This window comes from Lampetra planeri, chromosome 28, assembly GCF_965212315.1.
Source record: "Lampetra planeri chromosome 28, kcLamPlan1.2.h2, whole genome shotgun sequence".
Classification (NCBI taxonomy): Eukaryota; Metazoa; Chordata; class Hyperoartia; order Petromyzontiformes; family Petromyzontidae; genus Lampetra; species Lampetra planeri.
In genome coordinates this window covers 7986892-8006899 of record NC_136134.1, presented here as the reverse complement: position 1 = coordinate 8006899, position 20008 = coordinate 7986892, and the positions used below count along the sequence as shown (strand labels likewise).

At 43.4% G+C, this 20008-nt stretch overlaps 1 protein-coding gene across 4 annotated transcripts in view; it reads left to right on the top strand.

Annotated features, from left to right (window-relative positions):
• Positions 1-19234, top strand: part of OPA1 (OPA1 mitochondrial dynamin like GTPase) — a 30705-nt gene extending 11471 nt beyond the window's left edge. For all 4 annotated transcript variants that reach the window (XM_078607781.1, XM_078607779.1, XM_078607782.1 and 1 more), the window contains 20 exons: positions 1101-1214; positions 1507-1587; positions 1797-1871; positions 2197-2268; positions 2755-2854; positions 3574-3704; positions 4517-4589; positions 4719-4791; positions 5922-6037; positions 6593-6657; positions 7296-7372; positions 8276-8441; positions 9576-9728; positions 10903-11011; positions 12159-12238; positions 13176-13316; positions 14544-14660; positions 15587-15680; positions 16472-16582; positions 16902-19234. In XM_078607781.1, coding sequence (XP_078463907.1) covers positions 1101-1214; positions 1507-1587; positions 1797-1871; positions 2197-2268; positions 2755-2854; positions 3574-3704; positions 4517-4589; positions 4719-4791; positions 5922-6037; positions 6593-6657; positions 7296-7372; positions 8276-8441; positions 9576-9728; positions 10903-11011; positions 12159-12238; positions 13176-13316; positions 14544-14660; positions 15587-15680; positions 16472-16582; positions 16902-16966 — 2013 coding nt within the window. In that variant the 3' untranslated portion in view covers positions 16967-19234. The remainder of the gene's footprint in view (positions 1-1100; positions 1215-1506; positions 1588-1796; positions 1872-2196; positions 2269-2754; positions 2855-3573; positions 3705-4516; positions 4590-4718; positions 4792-5921; positions 6038-6592; positions 6658-7295; positions 7373-8275; positions 8442-9575; positions 9729-10902; positions 11012-12158; positions 12239-13175; positions 13317-14543; positions 14661-15586; positions 15681-16471; positions 16583-16901) is intronic.
• The last annotated feature ends 774 nt before the right edge of the window (positions 19235-20008 follow it).

The following is a 20008-nucleotide window of genomic DNA, read 5'->3' as shown; positions in this document are numbered from 1 at the left end:
CAGAAAAAAGGGGAAAAACCCTATTATTATATTTTGGTACTGGCAAAGGAGGTCTAATGATGTAGATGCTCACCCCGAGCCCTCATTACTTTGATAGTGCGGCATTGTCTTTGAGCTGTACGCCTTTTGGCGTCCTTTGGTCGAGCACCAATTGGGTCGAGGCTCAAAAGAAAGCCGTCCCTTGGTGTGGACCAATCAGTTTCAAGGACAATGGATATATTATCAGTGTGTTTTTGTTTGCATTTGACTGCAAGTATTGTGGTTAATGCAGACATGAATCCTCGTAAAAAGGTTTCAGTTTTGTTGCCAGAAAAAAGGGGAAAAACCCTATTATTATTATTATGAACAACCACATTTCCCAACCACTGACTCCCAGGTTTATTGGGTCCCTACAAATGTGTTTTGTATTTTTACATTTTCGTTTATACTGGCATTGCCCACGCATTTGCACGGGATAGACGGCCTGAATTGAGGGTGGGCGAAGTGTGAATACGGACGGCTTAAGGCTGTGCGATGCGGGTGACGTCATCGCACAAAAATGTGCAGGTGACGTCATCGCGCAAATGTGCGGGTAACAACATCGCGCAAATGTGCGAGTGATGTCATCGCGCAAATGTGCGCGGGTGACGCCATCGCGCAAATGTGCGGGTGACACCATCGTGCAAATGTGCGGGTGACGGCACCACCACGAATGTACACTTGTGCGCCAGCTAGCCATCAAAACTTTTTCATAATGTAGTATGCTCATTTTTTTATTGAGTTTCGCACAAACATGCTTAAACTTGTCCCGAAATTTCATGAATGATAATTCGTACACAAAAATGAATTATATTGAAAAGGGGTTTAACACGTAGGCTTTCGCGACCAATATTATTCATAATCAACGTTTTTGGGTTTAGATCGCGTTATTTATAAATGTGTCGTAACCCTCCACCACCCGACATGGCAAAGATGTACACAAAAATATCACTATTTTATTGTGGTGACAAATTATGCATGGAACAAAAAGCAGCATTTCAAATAAACAGAACTTTAGCAGAAAGAATATTCATTACTATGCATTGTTGGAAAAATGTATTCATTTGTTAAATTGTTGACAGGTGGTAGTGGTTGGAGACCAGAGCTCGGGTAAGACCAGCGTACTGGAAATGATCGCTCAAGCTCGCATATTTCCACGTGGCTCTGGAGAAATGATGACCCGTTCACCTGTCAAGGTACGTTGCTGCGCACTTCGAAACTGCGTTGTATGTATGTTGACATCTGTGCTAATAGAAGGTGCGGGGGAAGCCAAACTAAACGCAAAAATCAGTTCAGAAATACGTTTTCAATCGAGATTTAAAGGTGCATATTTCCAGTGGCTTCCTAATATCAGAAGGAAGAGCGTTCCAGACGGATGCAGAAGCGCATTTGAAAGCGCGCGATGCAGTGACCACCTTTGTTCGATGGCTAGCCAAAAAAGCAGCGAGTGGTTTAGATGCCACTCATTGAGTGTTTTGTTGTTTCCAGGTGACGCTCAGTGAAGGTCCGCATCACGTGGCGATTTTCAAGGACAGCTCGCGCGAGTTCGACCTGACCAAGGAAGACGACGTGAGTCTTTAGCAGCATCTGCTGACCGAGCTAGAGAAGCGTGTAATACACGTAGAATGTCAGACAGCAAAGCTTGACTGTTTAAACGCCTTGCTTTTTTACTGCCTTCCTAGTGTGCGTGTGTTTTCCGTTTAAATGTTAACTTCTTATCCTTCTAGCGCACACGCTCGTGTTGAAATCTTTCATTTGATGTCTCATTTGCCGTCCAGCTCGCAGCTCTCCGCAAAGAAATCGAAATACGAATGAAGAAGAGCGTAAAGGAAGGGCACACCGTCAGCGCAGAGGCAAGGATCAGCACTTTGCACGAGGCAACATCGCTGGAGCAAAGCATTGCACCGTTTGGATAGGCAAACACGATGCCTGTCTCCACGCACAACTATAATAACTCGGTTTTCTAGAGTGCAATTCCCACAATGCCTCAAAGTGCTTTACATGAAATGTTAAGTTGTGGAGAAAGCCTGTACAAATGGGCGAGTTTTAGGACGTGATTTAAAAAGTGTAACGGATTCGCCAATGGGAGTGTGGAAGGGAATTCCACAACGGTGGAGCCTGGCTGGAAAAAGTCTATAGGAGACTGACTGTTTTCTTTCCCTTCTCTCTTATCCGCAGACGATATCTCTGAGTGTAAAAGGACCTGGTCTCCAGAGGATGGTGCTGGTGGATTTACCAGGTGTCATCAGTGTAAGTGTCTAGTTGGTAAAGTGTTATTTCTCAGTAGGTGACAATTTTTTCCCCTTAAAAATAGTTATTCTAATAAAAATCTATTCGTTTAAGTATAGTAACTTACCACTTTTCAGAACACGTAATTGTTTCTCTTGAACAGCTGATGTTGGCAGTGTATTGTATAGAGATTATACAGTAGTGTCTTAATTTTTACCATCTGGAATTGGATCAGATATCTTTTGAAGCTTATTTTGACTTCAAAACCAATTCACTGCATCCACAATATGTTTGTGTAACAAAGTAAAAGGGATATGTACAGTTTATCATGTTGACAAATAGCATTGGTTAGTTGAAAGGACATGTACATTGTTGGGGCAAAAATACTGATATCGGAAATTTTCAAGAGATTTGAAACAAATATCACTCAAAAAAGTTACATGAGAACCAATAATTGCGTGCTGATATTGCTTTGCTCAACACTTGGCAATGTTTATATTTCTGCAGACCATGACTTCCGGAATGGCTCCAGACACCAAAGATGCGATATTCGCGATGAGCAAAGGCTACATGCAGAATCCAAATGCAATCATCCTGTGTATACAAGGCAAGTTCAAACCCTGTCCCAATTCATAGCATCCATCCCAAAATCCCACAATATAATTTGTCCACGAGTAGAAAGAACAGATACAAATAAAGTACCTAATTAGAACATTGGAACCACTGCTGCTAAGTAAATATTAGCAATGTACCAGTTTTTCGATTCAAATATTTTATTTCACTTAATGATACACGCATGTGTTTTTGAAACACTTCTTTTATATTTGGCACAAGCTATGTGCAGCATTTACCTTTAGGTGTATGGCTCGAACAAGATAACATACGAGAAAGACGTTACAACTGAGAGACGACAAACAAGCCCCAAAAAAATACCTAATACAACACTGACTGAAAATCAAAATCAATAAAATTGTCTTGCATGTCTATGACCCTAGTCTAGAACACATCCTAAAGCCATCACTTTGGCCACTTTTGGGAGTGCATAATTTCAGCAGCATTTGTTTAATACAAGAAAACTCTGGACCTGTTTAGACATGTATTGTCTTGTCAGCAGAGTCAGGCTTGCTAGGTGAACTGCCATATGTTTATAGGCAATAACCCTTTATTTGGATATGTGTCCTCATTTGACACATCTATGTAATGCATCACACAAAATTATCATTGGAGTCAATATTGTACACAGCTATAATGCAGGGCAGTGATGTGTGCTTGCGCCAACACAGCGGGTAGGAGGGGATGTTTAAGTAACCCATGACCACTTTACAGACGGCTCTGTGGATGCAGAGAGAAGCATAGTGACCGACCTCGTGAGCAACATGGACCCGCAGGGCAGGAGGACAATCTTTGTCCTCACCAAAGTGGACCTGGCAGAAAAGAACCTGGCCAGCCCGAACAGAGTGAGTCAGAGCATGACTGCAGCTGCGTTTCGTCCAGTAAATGTTAAAAAATTAACACGAACCGGGCAACAGGCCACCCTCGCACAGTTTGATGCCACGCCTCCCGTGTAAATGCGTGTCCAAACATTGCCGTCAAGGCAACCTGTTGTGGGCATCAGTACAAGGAGAACATTTTCTGCAAGTCTTTGATGTTTGAGTTGTAATAATAATTGCTCTTTGTAAATCCACTGCTGAATGAAGGCCTTTCCAGGTCGTCTTGGTTAGGGGGGTTGTTACATCACAATTAATCATGCTGGTGAGGGCACGGTTGGTGAAAGTTGAGATGATGACCTGGACTTGTATCAGACACCAGTTGCCTTTGATGTTAGCCGTGGCCAGGAATCAAACTAAGGTTGTCTGGTTCATAGCACAGCACGCTAACCACTGCACCACCACTAATTCCCTAAGCTTGACTTACACCAAAGCATTGCTCATACCAATAGTAAAAAAAAGTGCCTATTTGTTTGTGTTTCTCTCTTGTGATGGTACTTTGATGGATGAACGTTGAGATGTATAAGTGCACGGGGTCTGTAATAAGGTAGGCACTATTAAGGGGTTGAGAGGTATGTAATATGTGAAATAATATTTCTAGTCGGGTTCGTTATGTTTGCTCATGTGCAATGTGCGTCTACTGACATGTTACATGCCAACCCTTGCAGACATTGGCACGTGTGCTTATTTTTTCCCCCACAAGTTTGAAACCCAAGTTACATTCCTACGTGTGTCGTTTTTTTGGGAAATGGCATCCGCTGTACATTTTTTTCCCCCCACAGATCCAGCAAATCTTGGATGGAAAGCTCTTCCCAATGAAAGCCCTGGGTTACTTCGCAGTTGTGACCGGCAAAGGCAAGCGTGTCCACGCTGGCGATTGCACACAAACAGCCAATATCATTGCACTCACGTGTAGTTATTAAAGCAACTTTGTGTTGATTTTTAACAAAAAAATCCACTTCATGTTTTTTGTATTTGTTTTAGGAAATAGAGACGAAAGCATCGAATCAATCAAAGACTATGAAGAAGAGTTCTTCCAGAAGTCCAAACTCTGCAGGTGCTTAATAATGTTGTATTTTATTCAGGTAGAACATCATGCTTTTTACATTATGCCTTCATTACATTTCTAGTAATTGTAGGAGTAGTAGTTCTAGATAAGGGCATGCTTGTGTAACCTTAACAAAATGTAAAACAGTTGCTTATCTGCTCTGGGGGACATTTATTGAAATAGAATGAAGGCCATGGATGTATTTCATTAGGACTTGATTTAGATATAAGTACATGTGCAATATCGGTGTATCAGCGGAATGTATACCAGATGAATATATACCTTGGGGGGACAATCACAATATTTATTTGGGAAACTAAACTACGTAAATAAATGTATTAAATGTGATTACACGATTGAAACAATCACTCTATTCGCATGTAAAAGTAGGTGACGTCAAACCTTGTCCAAATGATTCCCCGTATGATTAATGAAAGTTAAAAATGCGTGTACAAAACTTTCTTTAACCTTGCTCGGCTCTGCGGTATGTTAGCCTATTAAGTATGTTGTCATTCTGTCCATGATCTTCATGGACAATTTGTATATGCGTGCAATAATAGGCTCATGGAACTGTTGCTGTTCAGTCGTATTTATCATCTTTGGCAATGGACGCATGAATGACACATACTCACAATCCTCTGCAACAACTGGGGGTGCCGTGGTGGCTGGATGTTAACTACCTCGCCTAGCGTGCAGGAGGTCGCGGGTTCGATCCTGACCCTGATGCTTGTATATTTAATGTTTGCATGTTCTCCCTGTGGCCATGTAGATTTTTCTCCGGGTCCGGTTTTTCATTCCACATTTAGAAACATCCCTTTTAGAGTATTTGGCTGCTATAAATTTCCACGTGATAAGCTACTTCGTTGAGCTGTCATTTGTGGCCAGGTCGTTTCTGAAAATTGTAAAGCTCTGGGCCTTTCATGGTAAAATAAAAAGTTAAGTTTGGTTTAACTATAGACAGTATATGGATATATATATCATCATTGCATGGAATTTTCTATTTTTATGTTTTGAGTATTCATATGATGGTGCTTTGAGTGGCAGCTTTTGTGCCATTAAAGGCGTTACGTGTTTTAAGCAAAAATAAAATGTACTCGACTTGTGTTTGTGTACTCGCCCTGCGACGTTGCTCGATGCAGGTCGGGGATGCTCAAGGCGCATCAGGTTACGACGAAAAACCTGAGCCTGGCTGTGTCCGACTGCTTCTGGAAGATGGTGCGCGAGTCTGTGGAGCAGCAGGCAGACGCATTCAAAGGTTAGCGTTGCCATCGATCAACGCCGATACACTCCGATGCTTGACCACCTGAATGTGAAATAATTGTAGTTGTCGCTCTGCGTCTACGTCAGCCGTACGAAAGAAAGAAGAACGCCGCGAGTATTTGCACCCTTGTTTGTTCTCCAGTCCAAAATGAAACGAAGGCGCATCGCATCATGAGATGAAGTAGTCATCCATGTCTTTAGCAGAGCAGTGCAACACACAGTGTTAGGAGAACAGTCGAGAGAAGCGATATCGCAGATCCCCACACAGTATGGGGGGGGGTATCTCTTTCCCAGTCGTTGGTGACCGGGTTGCGACAGTCAACTCGGTCGGCTCGAGAACTCGGTTTAATTTGCAAGCTGTTGTCTGAATTCAAATCCCAGGGTCTCAACGGTGCCTTCAGCGCTCTGCTCTCTGTGCCACTAACACCTCAAAGTGAGGTCTTAGTAAAGTGTCGTGTTCAGTCGTGCTTTTTGTGCGTTTTAAATTCATAATTGATTGCTGTTGCTGCTTGCAAAGTATTGAATAGGGTAACGTTTGTGTGGGATGCAGCTACGAGATTTAACCTGGAGACCGAATGGAAAAATAATTACCCAAGGTTGAGAGAGCTGGATCGGGTGAGTGCAACCCATCACACAATATACCTTTCTAGCATCCCATTACAACCTTGAGATATGCATCTGTATGTATTCTAGATTTGAAGCTTCTAGATTTGAAGTTTTCGTGAATGCAAGGATTCATACTTTTAGGTTTTTTCGGTAAAGTCACGTAGGTAAAAAATAATAAAATAAAAATAAATGAAAATAACTAAATTAAATCACGACGTTTCGGAGGCAACACAAGTCTCCGTCTTCAGGTGGGACCGTCACAGCCACATTTACTGTATCAAGTGAAGAGAAATTCAGGAGACAAGATCTTGAATACTGGTTAAGGGGAGCGGGGAGGAGCTTATCTAAGTGTGGCAGTCAGGCACTGGGAGGATGGGGGCCAAGTGGGCGGGGCTAGAATGGAAGGTGGGCGGGGCTAAAAGGGGGAGGTGGGCGGGGCTAGAAGGGAAGGTATAGCTGATATACCTCGGCAAGCTTATCTAAATGTGGCAGGGACTGGGAGGGTGGGGGGGGGGAAGTATGTGTTTTCTCATTGTACGCAACATGCAGTCCAAAAATAAATGCATCAAAGGGCTGTCTATACAGCACAGCCACGAAAACTTACATCGTGTTGTTTTGCTAAAATGTATATTACGTGTGTGGTCTAGAATGAACTCTTTGAAAAAGCCAAGAATGAGATTTTGGATGAAGTCATCAGCCTCTCACAGGTCACTCCCAAGCACTGGTAAGATGCAGTCATTCTCAAGCTGGGCAGAAAATCATGTTGAATAAATATGACCATGTTATATCTTGGCAGTGCTAAGAAAACAACCTTATTAATTTGGATATGTGACGCCAAATTTCCATGTCTGTCCGCCTTCATGCATTTGATTAATTATTACGTGCATCTTACGACACTATGACCAAATAAAACAGTTAGTTTTGGCCAATTCCCTTCATGACGAATTCTCAAAATAATAACTCTTTGTTTCATGTGGTTTATTCCAAATTGCTCCTCGTTTGACGATTACGACACCCCCAATTATTTAACATGTGCACTACGGCATGTGCACTACCATGTACATGATGATGGTGATTAGGCATGTAAAGTTTCACAGCGCCAGTAGTTTGAGAAAGTGTCAACGGCTTGTGCTCGTGTTTCCGTTCAAGAATCAATTCTCCTTCGTGTTATTTTGACCTCGTTGCTTCAAAATGTTTCGTCTCATTCGTAGAGTTTTGTTCTTGCCATTGGTTTAAATTTGACATTGGCACAGTTTTCATGAATGCAAAATAATCGATCAAGAGTCAATTACGAATGATAAATTGTTCCATGTATAACTATGATAGCAGTGGTAGTCTATGACCAAACTACCCAAATGCATCAGATCTCAGAAGCTAAGCATGGTTGAACCTGGATAGTGATGTTGGCTTCTGCGGGGCTGCATTGTCAGCAGAGGCCAGTACAACAACATCAATTGTAATGTACGATGCTCGATCTATGCTGCTTTCGCCAACCCACACTGACCAATTTGGTGAAGGCAAACAACCGTCATTGATACTCATGGCATGGAAACGCTCTCATCGAGCAGTGGATTGATGACGAGAATGACGGAGGTGACGACGAATTGCTCTTGCTTTGACCCTGCAGGGAGGACATCCTGCAGAAGAAGCTGTGGGAGCGAGTGTCCATGCACGTCATTGAGAACATCTACCTCCCCGCTGCACAGTCGACCGACTCGGGCACTTTCAACACGACGGTGGACATCAGGCTCAAGCAGTGGGCCGAGAAGCAGCTGCCCAACAAGGCCATCGAGGTGACTATAGTTGCTCCAAGCTCATATTCTTGGTTCTTTCGGTAAAGTCACGTATAAGGGAAACAATAAAATAATAAAAATATAAAACAATAAAATTATCACGACGTTTCGACTGCAACACAAGCAATCATCATCAGGTGTGAAATCCACAGCAAGAAATTTTGAAAAAGTGAGAATTTTTGTTTATATTTTTATTATTTTATTGTTTCCCTTCTATATGACTTTACCTAAATAACCAAGAATATGAATCCCTGCAGTCACGAAAGCTTTAAATCGAAATTGCTCCAAGCTCCTTTACCCATAAGCGGAACGAGTGTGGGGGCAGGGGAGTGCCTTGGCCTCCCCCTGGTGGCCAAAGCTGCGAGTTGGGACTCCTTGACAACCATCATCAGATGTTTTTCAACAACAGCAAAAAGGAACAAAAAACTTATTTAAAATCCGGTTTACATTTATTTTTTATGAAAATTATTTAAGTTCCATTTCACTTTTTATTCTAATTTAATTGGAGCGGTTAAGTTTGGCTTCTGCAAATTGCGCAAATCAGATATTGGGGTCCCACCGGACCGATTGCCGCACCCCCTGAGCTGATAATGTCGTTACGCCGCTGCCTTTACCACGTCTACTTTTTCTAGCTACAACCTACTTTTCATACATCTCAATGTGTATTAAAGCAGTTGGAGCTTTTAGCTTTTTATTTATTTATCTCCCAGTAATTAGTAATTTCCTGAATCGACATCGTGTGATGAGACTGCGTAGCAGGTTGGAAACAGACAAGACTAATAAACCACACAAAAGGTGATTTTCGAGTTGGCAAAAGTCGCAATCGTGACTGCTACCATCGGTCCTTCCGTCATGCCGAGGCATGCCACATTACATCGCCACACCGTGTATAATGCACACTGCCTTTCATTTTAGACTGCCACCTCAGAGTAAAAATTCTTGCCACGTTTCTCTCAACAGCAGCGGGACAACAAGACCGTTGCATACTAGTTTAATCCTTTTTGTTGCAGGCTTTATCATCAGCACAGTATCGCCATCATTGCCCAAGCGCTGCCTTATTCACGGGATAATTTGTCCGGCGTCGCTCTGCGATTCGGGCCTACGACAACCGCGCGCGTGCCTTCCTGCACCCAGGTGGCGTGGGAGACGCTGCAGGAGGAGTTCTCCCGATTCATGGCCGACCAGAAGGAGCAGGAGGCGGACGACATCTTCGACAAGCTCAAGGAGGCGGTCAAGGATGAGGGCATCAAGCGGCACCACTGGAACGAGCAGGCCGAGGACAGCCTGGTACAGCGCACACAGGATTCATATTCTTAGGTTTTTTCGGTAAAGTCACGTAGGTAAAAAATTAAAATTTATAAAATAAATATAAAATAAAAATCACGACGTTTCAGAGGCAACACAAGCTTCCGTCGTGATTTTTATTTTATTTTACTTTTATTAATTTTAATTTTTTACCTACGTGACTTTACCGAAAAAACCTAAGAATATAGCGCACACACTTTACCTCCCGGTGGTGATATTTCATATACGAAGCCGACCCACTTGTGGCGTGATGCTAATTACCTCGTCTGGTATGAAGGAGGTTGTGGGTTCCATCCCAACCCTGACACCTGTACAGTTGGAGTTTGCATGTCTCTGCCCGTGGTCGCGTGGATTTTTCTCCGGGTCCTCCGGTTTTTCCCTCCACGTTTAGAATCGATGTGCGTGAATGGTATTTGGCTGCTGTAAATTTCCATGTAATAAGCCACTTCATTGAGCTGTCATTCGTGGCCAGGTCGTTTCTGAAACTGAACTAGAAGCTCAGTTGCAATTACCTGGTAAAATAAACATAGTTTAGTAGTAGTTTTAAAATATTCACTCTACCAATTCAAAACGAAAGCCCAGCATGCGATACGAGCCCTGGTTCAAAATCGTTCAATGGATAAGGTGTGTGCCACTGGGGAACGGTGTGTGTGGCGGGGGGCAGGGGCGCCATTGAATCTTAATGGGCTTCCCACTTTATTGTATAAACTGGTGAGTGGAAAGAGGCCGTGTGAGTTGATGACTGGCAAGTGGTGAATGTCCGACGAGAGTCAGGTGAGTGTTACGTCACCCCCTCTATTGAACGGAACGGCCCACGAGTATTATATACATTCGTTTGACCGTCTGTCCGAGGACTCTTCACATGCTTTCACAAAAAAACAACAAAACCCTCGAAGCCAGCAATAATTAAACTTAGCGCTCACATTGCCTCTACCACTTCTCAGTCCTGTATAGGTCTTGAGCAATATTGGCTACGACTATATAAGAATGTGGGTTTTATCGTCATGTTAAAAATGTGTGCTTAGCAGAACGAATTACAGGATGAATCAACTGCACGTTGTTGTTACTGGCAGCCTGATTTTGAAACGGATGGACAGTTTCCCTATTCCTTTGCACTATGCCCTCCTTGCCGTTCTCGTGTACTCCGCGTGTCCAGAGGGTGATCCAGCACAACGCGCTGGAGGACCGCTCCATCTCCGACAAGCAGCAGTGGGATGCTGCCATCAAGTTCATGGAGGACACACTACAGGCTCGGCTACGTGACAGTACGATAAACACACACGCACCCCTGTTATCACACATTAAATTATTTGTAGCTGGTGGTCTGAATATAATGCCGAGAGCTTTTCAAACGTGCGTGTATGTACGTACATTGAACTTCTTTCCCTTCGTACGTAGCCAACCGTACTAATCGCCGGTGCGGGGGAAGGATAACAAACTAAACACAAACATCAGTTCTAAATAAATGAATTTTCAATCTAGATTTGAAAGTGCATAGCTCCAGTGGCTTCCTAATAAAAGAGTAATGCATACGATGCACATCTTTGAGTGTTATTAAATCTACACACACTATACAAAGACTTCACCGTATGGCCATACAGGCTGTTGGGATAAGTGCTGTTAGCAAATAACTATTAATGATGGGGTGAGGTGGTCCATACCATGGCCCAGCCACCTTTATATCCCTAAGTTCTGATATTCACACACAGCACCAATGACTCATTTAAATCTTAGTTGACCCAGGGGAAGCCCAGAATAATCTCACATGCCACCTTCCACTGATGTTGTCTATGCCCAGAAATCAAACCGGGGACGTTGCGTTTGTAACGGAATGCGTTAACTGCTGCGCCACGATTCCACACACACACAAATTGTATAAACTTCATCTTTTCTTATTTGATGCATCAACATAGTCTGTCTATACATGGTTTTAATTTTGTAATGATCAGTCTAGATGATCATTAAAGTCTATATTTGTTGACACTACTGTTATGATGTATGTAGGATAGAGTATAATCAAATCTCTTTGGTTCTTTCAGTAAAGTCACGTAGGTATAAAACGACGTTTCGATCGCAACGCAAGCAATCGTCATCAGGCGCAAGCAATCTTCCGCCTGATGATGATTGCTTGCAGTGCCATCGAAACGCCGTGATCTATTATTTTTTCTACCTACGTGACTTTACCGAAAGAACCAAATAGTATGGATTCCTGCAGTCACGAAAGCTTCAAATCAAGATTATAACCAAATCCTCACTACAATCTCCATGCTATGACATGTTTTGGGTGTGCAACATCCTCCAAATGAAAAGTGTATGCACTTTAGCAGGATCTATGCAGTTTTATTATATATACCCCACCAATAACATTATTATTCTTCATTGTGCTTGTAAATATGTCCGTGTATTTTCCAGCTGATAATGTCATCAGGGACATGGTTGGCCCAGAGTGGAGGGAACGTTGGATTCAATGGACCAACCGCACCCCAGAGCAGGTCTTTACATTTTCACCGAAACACATCTCTTATACGTAGTTGCATAAATCGTGCGTTTTGCCTTTACCAAGGGTGCAAACATTTTCATGGTTGTGGCATATGAGTAAGAGAATGGACTTGGCACACCTTTTTAGAGCAGTGGCGTAGTGTGGTTGCCACAGACCCTGGTGCTAGGAATGAAGTGGGCCCTCTCCTATACAATTTCCCATCTTCGTAGCCTTGTACCTGGGTCTCTCCAACCTGTGGGTCCCGGTGCAGCTTGCACCATCGGCACACTTGATACCTACACCACTGCTTTAGAGATTCCCGAAATTGTAAATGAACAAGCCATAGGTCTAAGTGGGTTTTCCACACAAACGAGCGTTGTGTGGTGTTTCTCTCCTGTCTACAGCTCTTCGACTGTGGTGGAAATTCCACATTGGTATGGCAGGGAAGAGTCCATACTTACGACCACTGTTGACTTCTGACAATGTCCTAATTATTTGTTTGCTGTGTCAGTGCCTGACTAATATACACTCAAAGCCTTCAGGTTGCAAGCCACATAGCCTTACCTTGGTTGGTAAATGAAATAAATGATATCATTTATTGCAGTTTTGTGGAATATACATGGAATGGTGGCCTCCATTTTTGGCAGGTGATGATGCATCGAGTCTTTGATTCAATTGGGCCCTTACACTCGCAATACATGCATCAACATTTTGGAGCAAACAACGCTGTGTGGAAATGAGACGGAAGAAAACAGTACAAACGAGATTGTAAAATCGAGTCAATATGGAATATATTCTTGAATGAAATCACAACCTTGCATCATGACAATCCTGGAATCACTGTTTAATCAATACATGCCGAATATTTGTAGAGAATATGGCAATTTAAAAACTAAAAATGATCTTTTAACCCTTTGGCCCCTTTAACCCCCCCCCCCCCATGGTTACAGAGCGTCCGGAACGAGACCAAGTCTGAGCTGGAGCGGCTGCTGAAGGTGGATGGCGAGCACACGGCGTACCTGGCCAGCGATGAGATCACCACCGTGCGCAAGAACCTGGAGTCCCGCGGCGTGGAGGTGGACGCTGGCTTGGTACGCCCCCCCTCTTTAACCAATTGAAGATGCGCACACGACACACAACATACTGACAGGGTTCCCAGTTGAATTCTCGTTAAAAACATGAAAGAATTAGCACACAGAGTGAGTTACGCATGTATACACGTAGAGCCATATTGTAAAACCGCTGCTGGATGAGGGTCTTCCCGCTTCGCGCGCGTCTTGGGGGTTATTTCACCATCCTTCACTATGCTGGTCAGTGTGGATTGGATGATTGTCAAGGCCAGATACATTTGAGCATAGTACACTGTAAACATGGATTTCGCCGTATTACCATCTGCTGATAACATAGGAGCCTACAACATCAGCTTTGTGCATGGTAGTTGCCCATCCAAGCGCGACCTTGCCTGGTATACAGGAGGTTGTGGGTTCTATCCTAACCTTGACGCCTGCTGTGTGGATTTTTCTCCATGTCCTGCAGTTTTTCCCTCCACATTTAGAATCAACATGCATTTAGAGTGAGAATAGGTCTTCCCCTTTTTTCTGGAAACAAAACAGGTGTTATGTTAAAACACCAAACTGAAACCTTTTTACAAGGAATCATGTCTGCATTAACCACAAGACTTGTGGTCGGAATGCAAACAAAAAACTTACTCTGATCATATATGTTGTGGCTTTATATAGGCACGAGAGGGAAAAGCTGTCTCTGGTGTGAACAAATCGGTTTCAAGGACAATGCATATTTTATCAGAGTACTTTTTTGTTTGCATTCTGACCACAAGTCTTGTGGTTAATGCAGACATGATTCCTTGTAAAATGTCTCAGTTTGGTGTTTTAACATAACACCTGTTTTGTTTACAGAAAAAAGTGGAAAACCTATTCTCATATTGTGGTACTGGCAAAGGAGGTCCCATGATGCATTTAGAGTATTTGACTGCTATACATTTCCACATGGTGATAAGCCACTTCGTTGAGCTATCGTTTGTGGTCCGGTCGCTTCTCAAAAAGGGTTATATAGCTTAGTGGGCCTTACCTGGTAAAATAAAAAATAGTTTAATTTACATCTGCTTAGATACTGGGCACAATCCGGGTGATTTTGGTCATACATTCGTGTTATTGAGTTAGGTAGCTTTAATACTCCAACCATCTGAAATGCATTCATTATTTTTTTTTTATCCTGAAAATGATTGCACCCTTAACCGTTCGTTGTGATGTATCATTGAAATCGTCACACTGTGTTGTGTTCACATCGTTGTGCGTCAGATCAAAGACACGTGGCACCAGGTTTACAGACGCAGCTTCCTCAAAAAAGCCCTGGACCACTGCAATCTGTGCCGGCGAGGATTCTACTACTACCAGAAGAACTTCGTGGACTCGGAGGCAAGCGCCACACTTAACGCTCATTAGCCCTGTTTCTCTAGAGAAGGGCTTCCCATGCTCCAGTCCTCACGAGCCAACTCGGTACGCCTTTTCGTAATCGCCACTCTCATTCGGTCAACTACAGATGAGGTTGTTGCATGCTGCACCAGCCTGATGATTGGCAAACACTTGCGATGTGACGTAGCTAGCGGCCGATTCCAATACAAGACGCCGTGCGTGAGTGTCCCGTGTGACGTGGAGTGTGGCGATTCAAGTTTAGACGCACACTCTGGGTCATGCGGGCTATGTTTAGCAATCTTCATGCGCGTGCAGCGTGTAACAGCTTAATTTGTCTTCTTGGTTCTTTCGGTAAAGTCACGTAGAAGGGAAATAATAAAATAATAAAAATAAACATTAAATAATTCTCACGACGTTTCGGCCACAACGCAAGCAGCCGTACTCAGGTGAAGAACAGGTCTGTCGGGAAGACAGCGTCTGAAGGCAGACCTGTTCTTCACCTGAGGACGGAAGACAGCGTCTGAAGACAGACCTGTTCTTCCTCTGCTTGCGTTGTGGCCGAAACGTCGTGAGAATTGTTTAATTCTGTTTTATTTTTATTATTTTATTATTTCCCTTTTACGTGACTTTACCAAAAGAACCAAGAAGATGAATCCCTGCAGTCACGAAAGCTTTAAATCGAAGCTTAATTTGTATTTGGACGGAGAACGTGCGTTAACATGGACAGGCGGAGTGCGATGGGGTCGTGAGAATCGGTGGTTGGTAAACTGCCGCTGGAGCCTGACATTACCGTTTTCCCATCTTCGCGTCACACGTTAAATGAAAGGATCGCAATGCAGATGTCACTTGCATGTTCGGGTGTTATGGCTTTGCAAGCCCATTGGCTGTGCAGCGATTGAACCCTCGGCTGTGCCCTGTGCGCCCTGTAGTTGGAGTGCAACGACGTCGTGCTGTTCTGGAGGATCCAGCGCATGCTGTCAATCACGGCCAACACACTAAGGCAGCAGCTCACCAACACTGAAGGTCAGCGGCACGGGATCAGGCTTGGTACTGGAGGGAATAGAAACACAATTGAACCACTGTGTTTCGAGAATGAATGGAAAACGTCCGGGATGACATACACCTGGGGGAGATTGAGTATTTGGCTGTTATAAATTTCCACACGTGATAAGCCACTTTGTTGAGCTAACGTTTGTGGCCAGGTCGTTTCTGAAAACGAGATAATAGCTCGTGGGCCTTGCCTGGTAAAATAAAAAATAGTTTGGTTGAAGAAAGTCAGTACGTGTATAGGTGCTGAGTGAATTGTTGCATCGTGGGATTGTCGGGGATGGTGGTGCCTTGGGGAGACGTGATGATTGATGATGAAATCTCCCGGAGCACTGCAGAAGAGATTCTCGTTAATGAAATAAACATACGTTCTGTACTTCCACTTTAATAAAAATTAGAATTTTTTTCTCTCTCGGAATATTGACCTTTCAGACTTGTGTTATCAGCATGTGTTCAAGCATGCAAACTCTTGACCAGTTCAACCTTCTGGGTCCCATGAGCAGAGTCCGAAGTGTTGACTTGTGTGTGTGTAATTTCTCGCTTCAGCAGTTACCTGGACTAATTTGTCCAATTTTCAGAGTGTAAGGGGTTTTAATAATCAAAAGTTAAAAAAGTACCTTGTGTCAGCTAGATGTTTTTGGACGAAGCTGAGAAGAAACAGTTGCAATTGGTCAGCAGGGGGAGTTCTGTTAGATACGTGAGAGAAGCAGCAGAAGAGACAGAACCGCCTCTACTTGTGCAGAGATTGTAACTTAATATTTGTGCAGCTCGGAGGCTGGAGAAGAATGTGAAGGAGGTGCTGGAGGACTTTGCAGAAGACAACAGCAAGAAGATCAGACTTCTGACTGGGCGTCGGGTTCAGTTGGCTGAGGAGCTCAGTGAGTTTCCCCATTGATGCAAAAGCACTCATTGTCACACACTGATAACCAATTTACCTTTTCACCATGACTGATGGTGATGTTGACATTGGTGGTGGTGGTAATGATGATGGTGATGATGACATTGTTGGAGATGATGGTGATAATGAAATTGGTGGAGATGATGGTGATAATGACTTTGGTGGTGGTGGTGGTGGTGATGATGATATTGGTGGAGGTGATGTTGATAATGAAATTGGTCTAAGTGATGGTGATGATGACATTGGCTATGATGAGCTGGCTTGGCTGTCTGTGACGCTCGTTTCCGATGCAATTACAGAACGAGTACGAGAAATCCAAGAGAAGCTGGAGGCCTTCATCGAGGCTCTGCGCAATGAAAAATAATACCCCACGCGCGTGAATCCTGTTCGGTTCGGGAAGCTTCTCGCTCGTGGCCCACCGTTGAGGGATCTGTGTCAGATGAAGATCAACACGGGTCAATCATGTTTCCCACCACTCCTTCGGGCAACTGCCCGACAGCTTCACTTCATTTTGTTGTCGTCTGTAACGCAGCCGATTCATATGTACATATGTGGCCCTTCCAAAAAAACATCTCCCCCCCCCCCCATCCCTGTCCCGTCCACCTCCCAACACATGCTCGCGCACGTGTATGGACTCGCATCGTGAATGGCAATGAATTGGGGAGATGTAGCGATAGCACTGAGGACGGTGCATTCACAGAATGCACTTGAAGCACGATAACCGCCCCGGTCTCGGTAGATGTACCATACTTTGTGCAATAAAAGTGTTAACGTCCTAAACGCTGCCTTCAGAGTTGATTGCACTTACTTTGTGTTGCAGTTGCGAACAAGCACTTGTCTATTTTTTAAATAGCTACAAGGGTGATGACCTCATTTAGTTTCGACTGCAGCGTGTGCTGCTGTATTATCGCAGCTTTTGCTGCCATGAGTACGGCTTTACTACTCTGGTATAAGAAAAAAAAATAGCATTTACTGCAGTGTGCCAGTAGGTGGCAGTAGTACAGCACGCACCGACGTCCGGTTAACCCGAGAGCCACTGGTCTTGGGGTCCCCATAGGCCAAAACCATACACATCGAAACACTTGCTAACACTTTCATTTAAAGATGAGTACTAACAGGAATTTGCTTTTGAATTCTGTCTACTCAGTGAGTTAAAACAGAGTTCAACGACCTCAACCTTTGTAACATTGATGGGCCACATTTGGTATAAAACACATTTTGTCAACATTTTGGGTTTCATTTAAACGACAATTTAATGAAACGACAATCATATCACGATTATTGACGGCCATTCTAGCATGTTTTAAAATATAAGCGCGCTGAAGTTTCTGACTTTTCCTTAAAGTCTGGCATCCCTTTGCACGAATGTTCTTTCGTGTGTAATTTTTAACATTAAAACCCAAGCAACGGCCGCGCGTGTTTCAAACAACGGGTTTGAAACCACGGGGGATTTATTATCACGCAGTGCAGTCCGGTATTTATTTTACGCTCTGTAATTTATTTTGCATTGGCCGCATTAGTTGGGCCACTCGACTTGCAGAATCGGGGCAGCAGCAGCAGCAGTACAACTCTTGTTTTGACACCTGTTGCTGCGCTTTCGCAATCTTGAAATATTTTTATTATTATCAAAATTGCGGAATGCGGTCGTGGAACAAACCTTAGAGACACTGTTTATAGAGGCAACAGATAGACGTTCTTGTAGCTTGAGCGGGGCCATTCTAGGGTGGCGCTTCTCTTGTTCTCAGCGGGGAGCACGGTAATAGATAGAGTTCTTTGAAAAGTTCAGTAATACCTACTGCGCTGCGGGAACACGCCACGCGCGCACGTGTGGAAGTTGCCCGTGTTTTCCTTGCGTAACATTTTACACGTATTCACGTGTAACGGTGTCTCTTTAATGTATTAACTGAGCAGCGATCTGGATCCGTACGCATTCTCATGGGATCGTACACGGCGTATGTGTCCCGTCTCGTCTGGGGTTTTAACCACTAGTGTTGTCTCCATAGGTACACTTACAAATCTACATGGTGCCTCCACTAAAAATGCTCAAATATACAATGCTTTACCTTCAATTGAAGTTCACTCTAACTTTCGATTTAAAGCTTTCGTGACTGCACGGATTCACCTTCTTGGTTCTTTCGGTAAAGTCACGTAGAAGGAAAATAATAGAAATAAAACAAAATAATTCTCACGACGTTTCAGCCACAACGCAAGCAGCCGTCCTCAGGTGAAGAATGAAGCAAGCTTGGTGGTGTTTCATTCTTCACCTGAGGACGGCTGCTTGCGTTGTGGCCGAAACGTGAGAATTATTTTATTATGTTTTATTATTTTATTATTTTCCTTCTACGTGACTTTATCGAAAGAACCAAGAAGATGTTCACTCTAACTATTTGTGATTGAAACTCAGTCCGAGTCCTCCAATTTCAAACATGTCCAACTAATTTTGTATGGGGTTCATGACACGGGCTTAAACTTAACTTTGAACACCTTTAAGCTTTTAAGTGCTGCATAAAGTATACGTTATCTTGGTTGTAATGTTAACTAACTCCTGAAAGCTGTACATTGTGTGGGAGTGTGGAGTTTGCTTATTGCTCGACAGGTATGTAATGGAATAAAAAAAATACATACTAATTTATACTACTTTTGAACGTGTTTATCTTCAGTTAATGCTTTGCAGATCTACAAAGACGTAATTGCCGAAACAAACCCAACACCGCACAATTTGAGGCACAGCGAACACGTCCAATAAATTCCTTCCCCCTTTCGCCCGACGTAATTTATAGCGCCTTGGTACAAAAACACGCATTTCTTGCATAGTCTAGATAAGTGCGTGGTTTTCCACGTTCATGCACTCCTTTGAATTTATTCAGCGAGTAGGAGTTGTATTCTTCTTCTGTGGTCTCAAATCAGTAAGAGTAACCCACAGGGCACATTTCCACTTTGCAGTGTGCCAAATTCTTGTACCGGCAGGCAACTTCTACTAACGGGTTTGACACGGCGGTGCCAGGCTCCCGATTGTGATGGCATTCACAGATACGGCAACACTCGCCCGCTGCCTTTAGCAAGGCCAATAACGTTTGGCAACAACTACTTTACAACATTTTTTGTTTCCCCCCCTAGACATGAAAGGATATCGGAATCAGCATAATATTTATACTGGAGGAATCCGATGAGCTATGAAGCTATTTTTTCACAGACGTCCATTCTGGTGGATGTTTCACCACAAACCTCACGGATGGAACCAGAATATTTCGGAAAAAATAAGAAAACGGTTGTACCCTTTCTGGCAATGAAACAGAAGGTGTGAAGATGTTCAAACACCCAATATAAACCTTTTCTTGGTTCATCTTCTTGTTTCTTTCGGTGAAGTCACGTAGAAGGGAAATAATACAATAATAAAAATCAAACA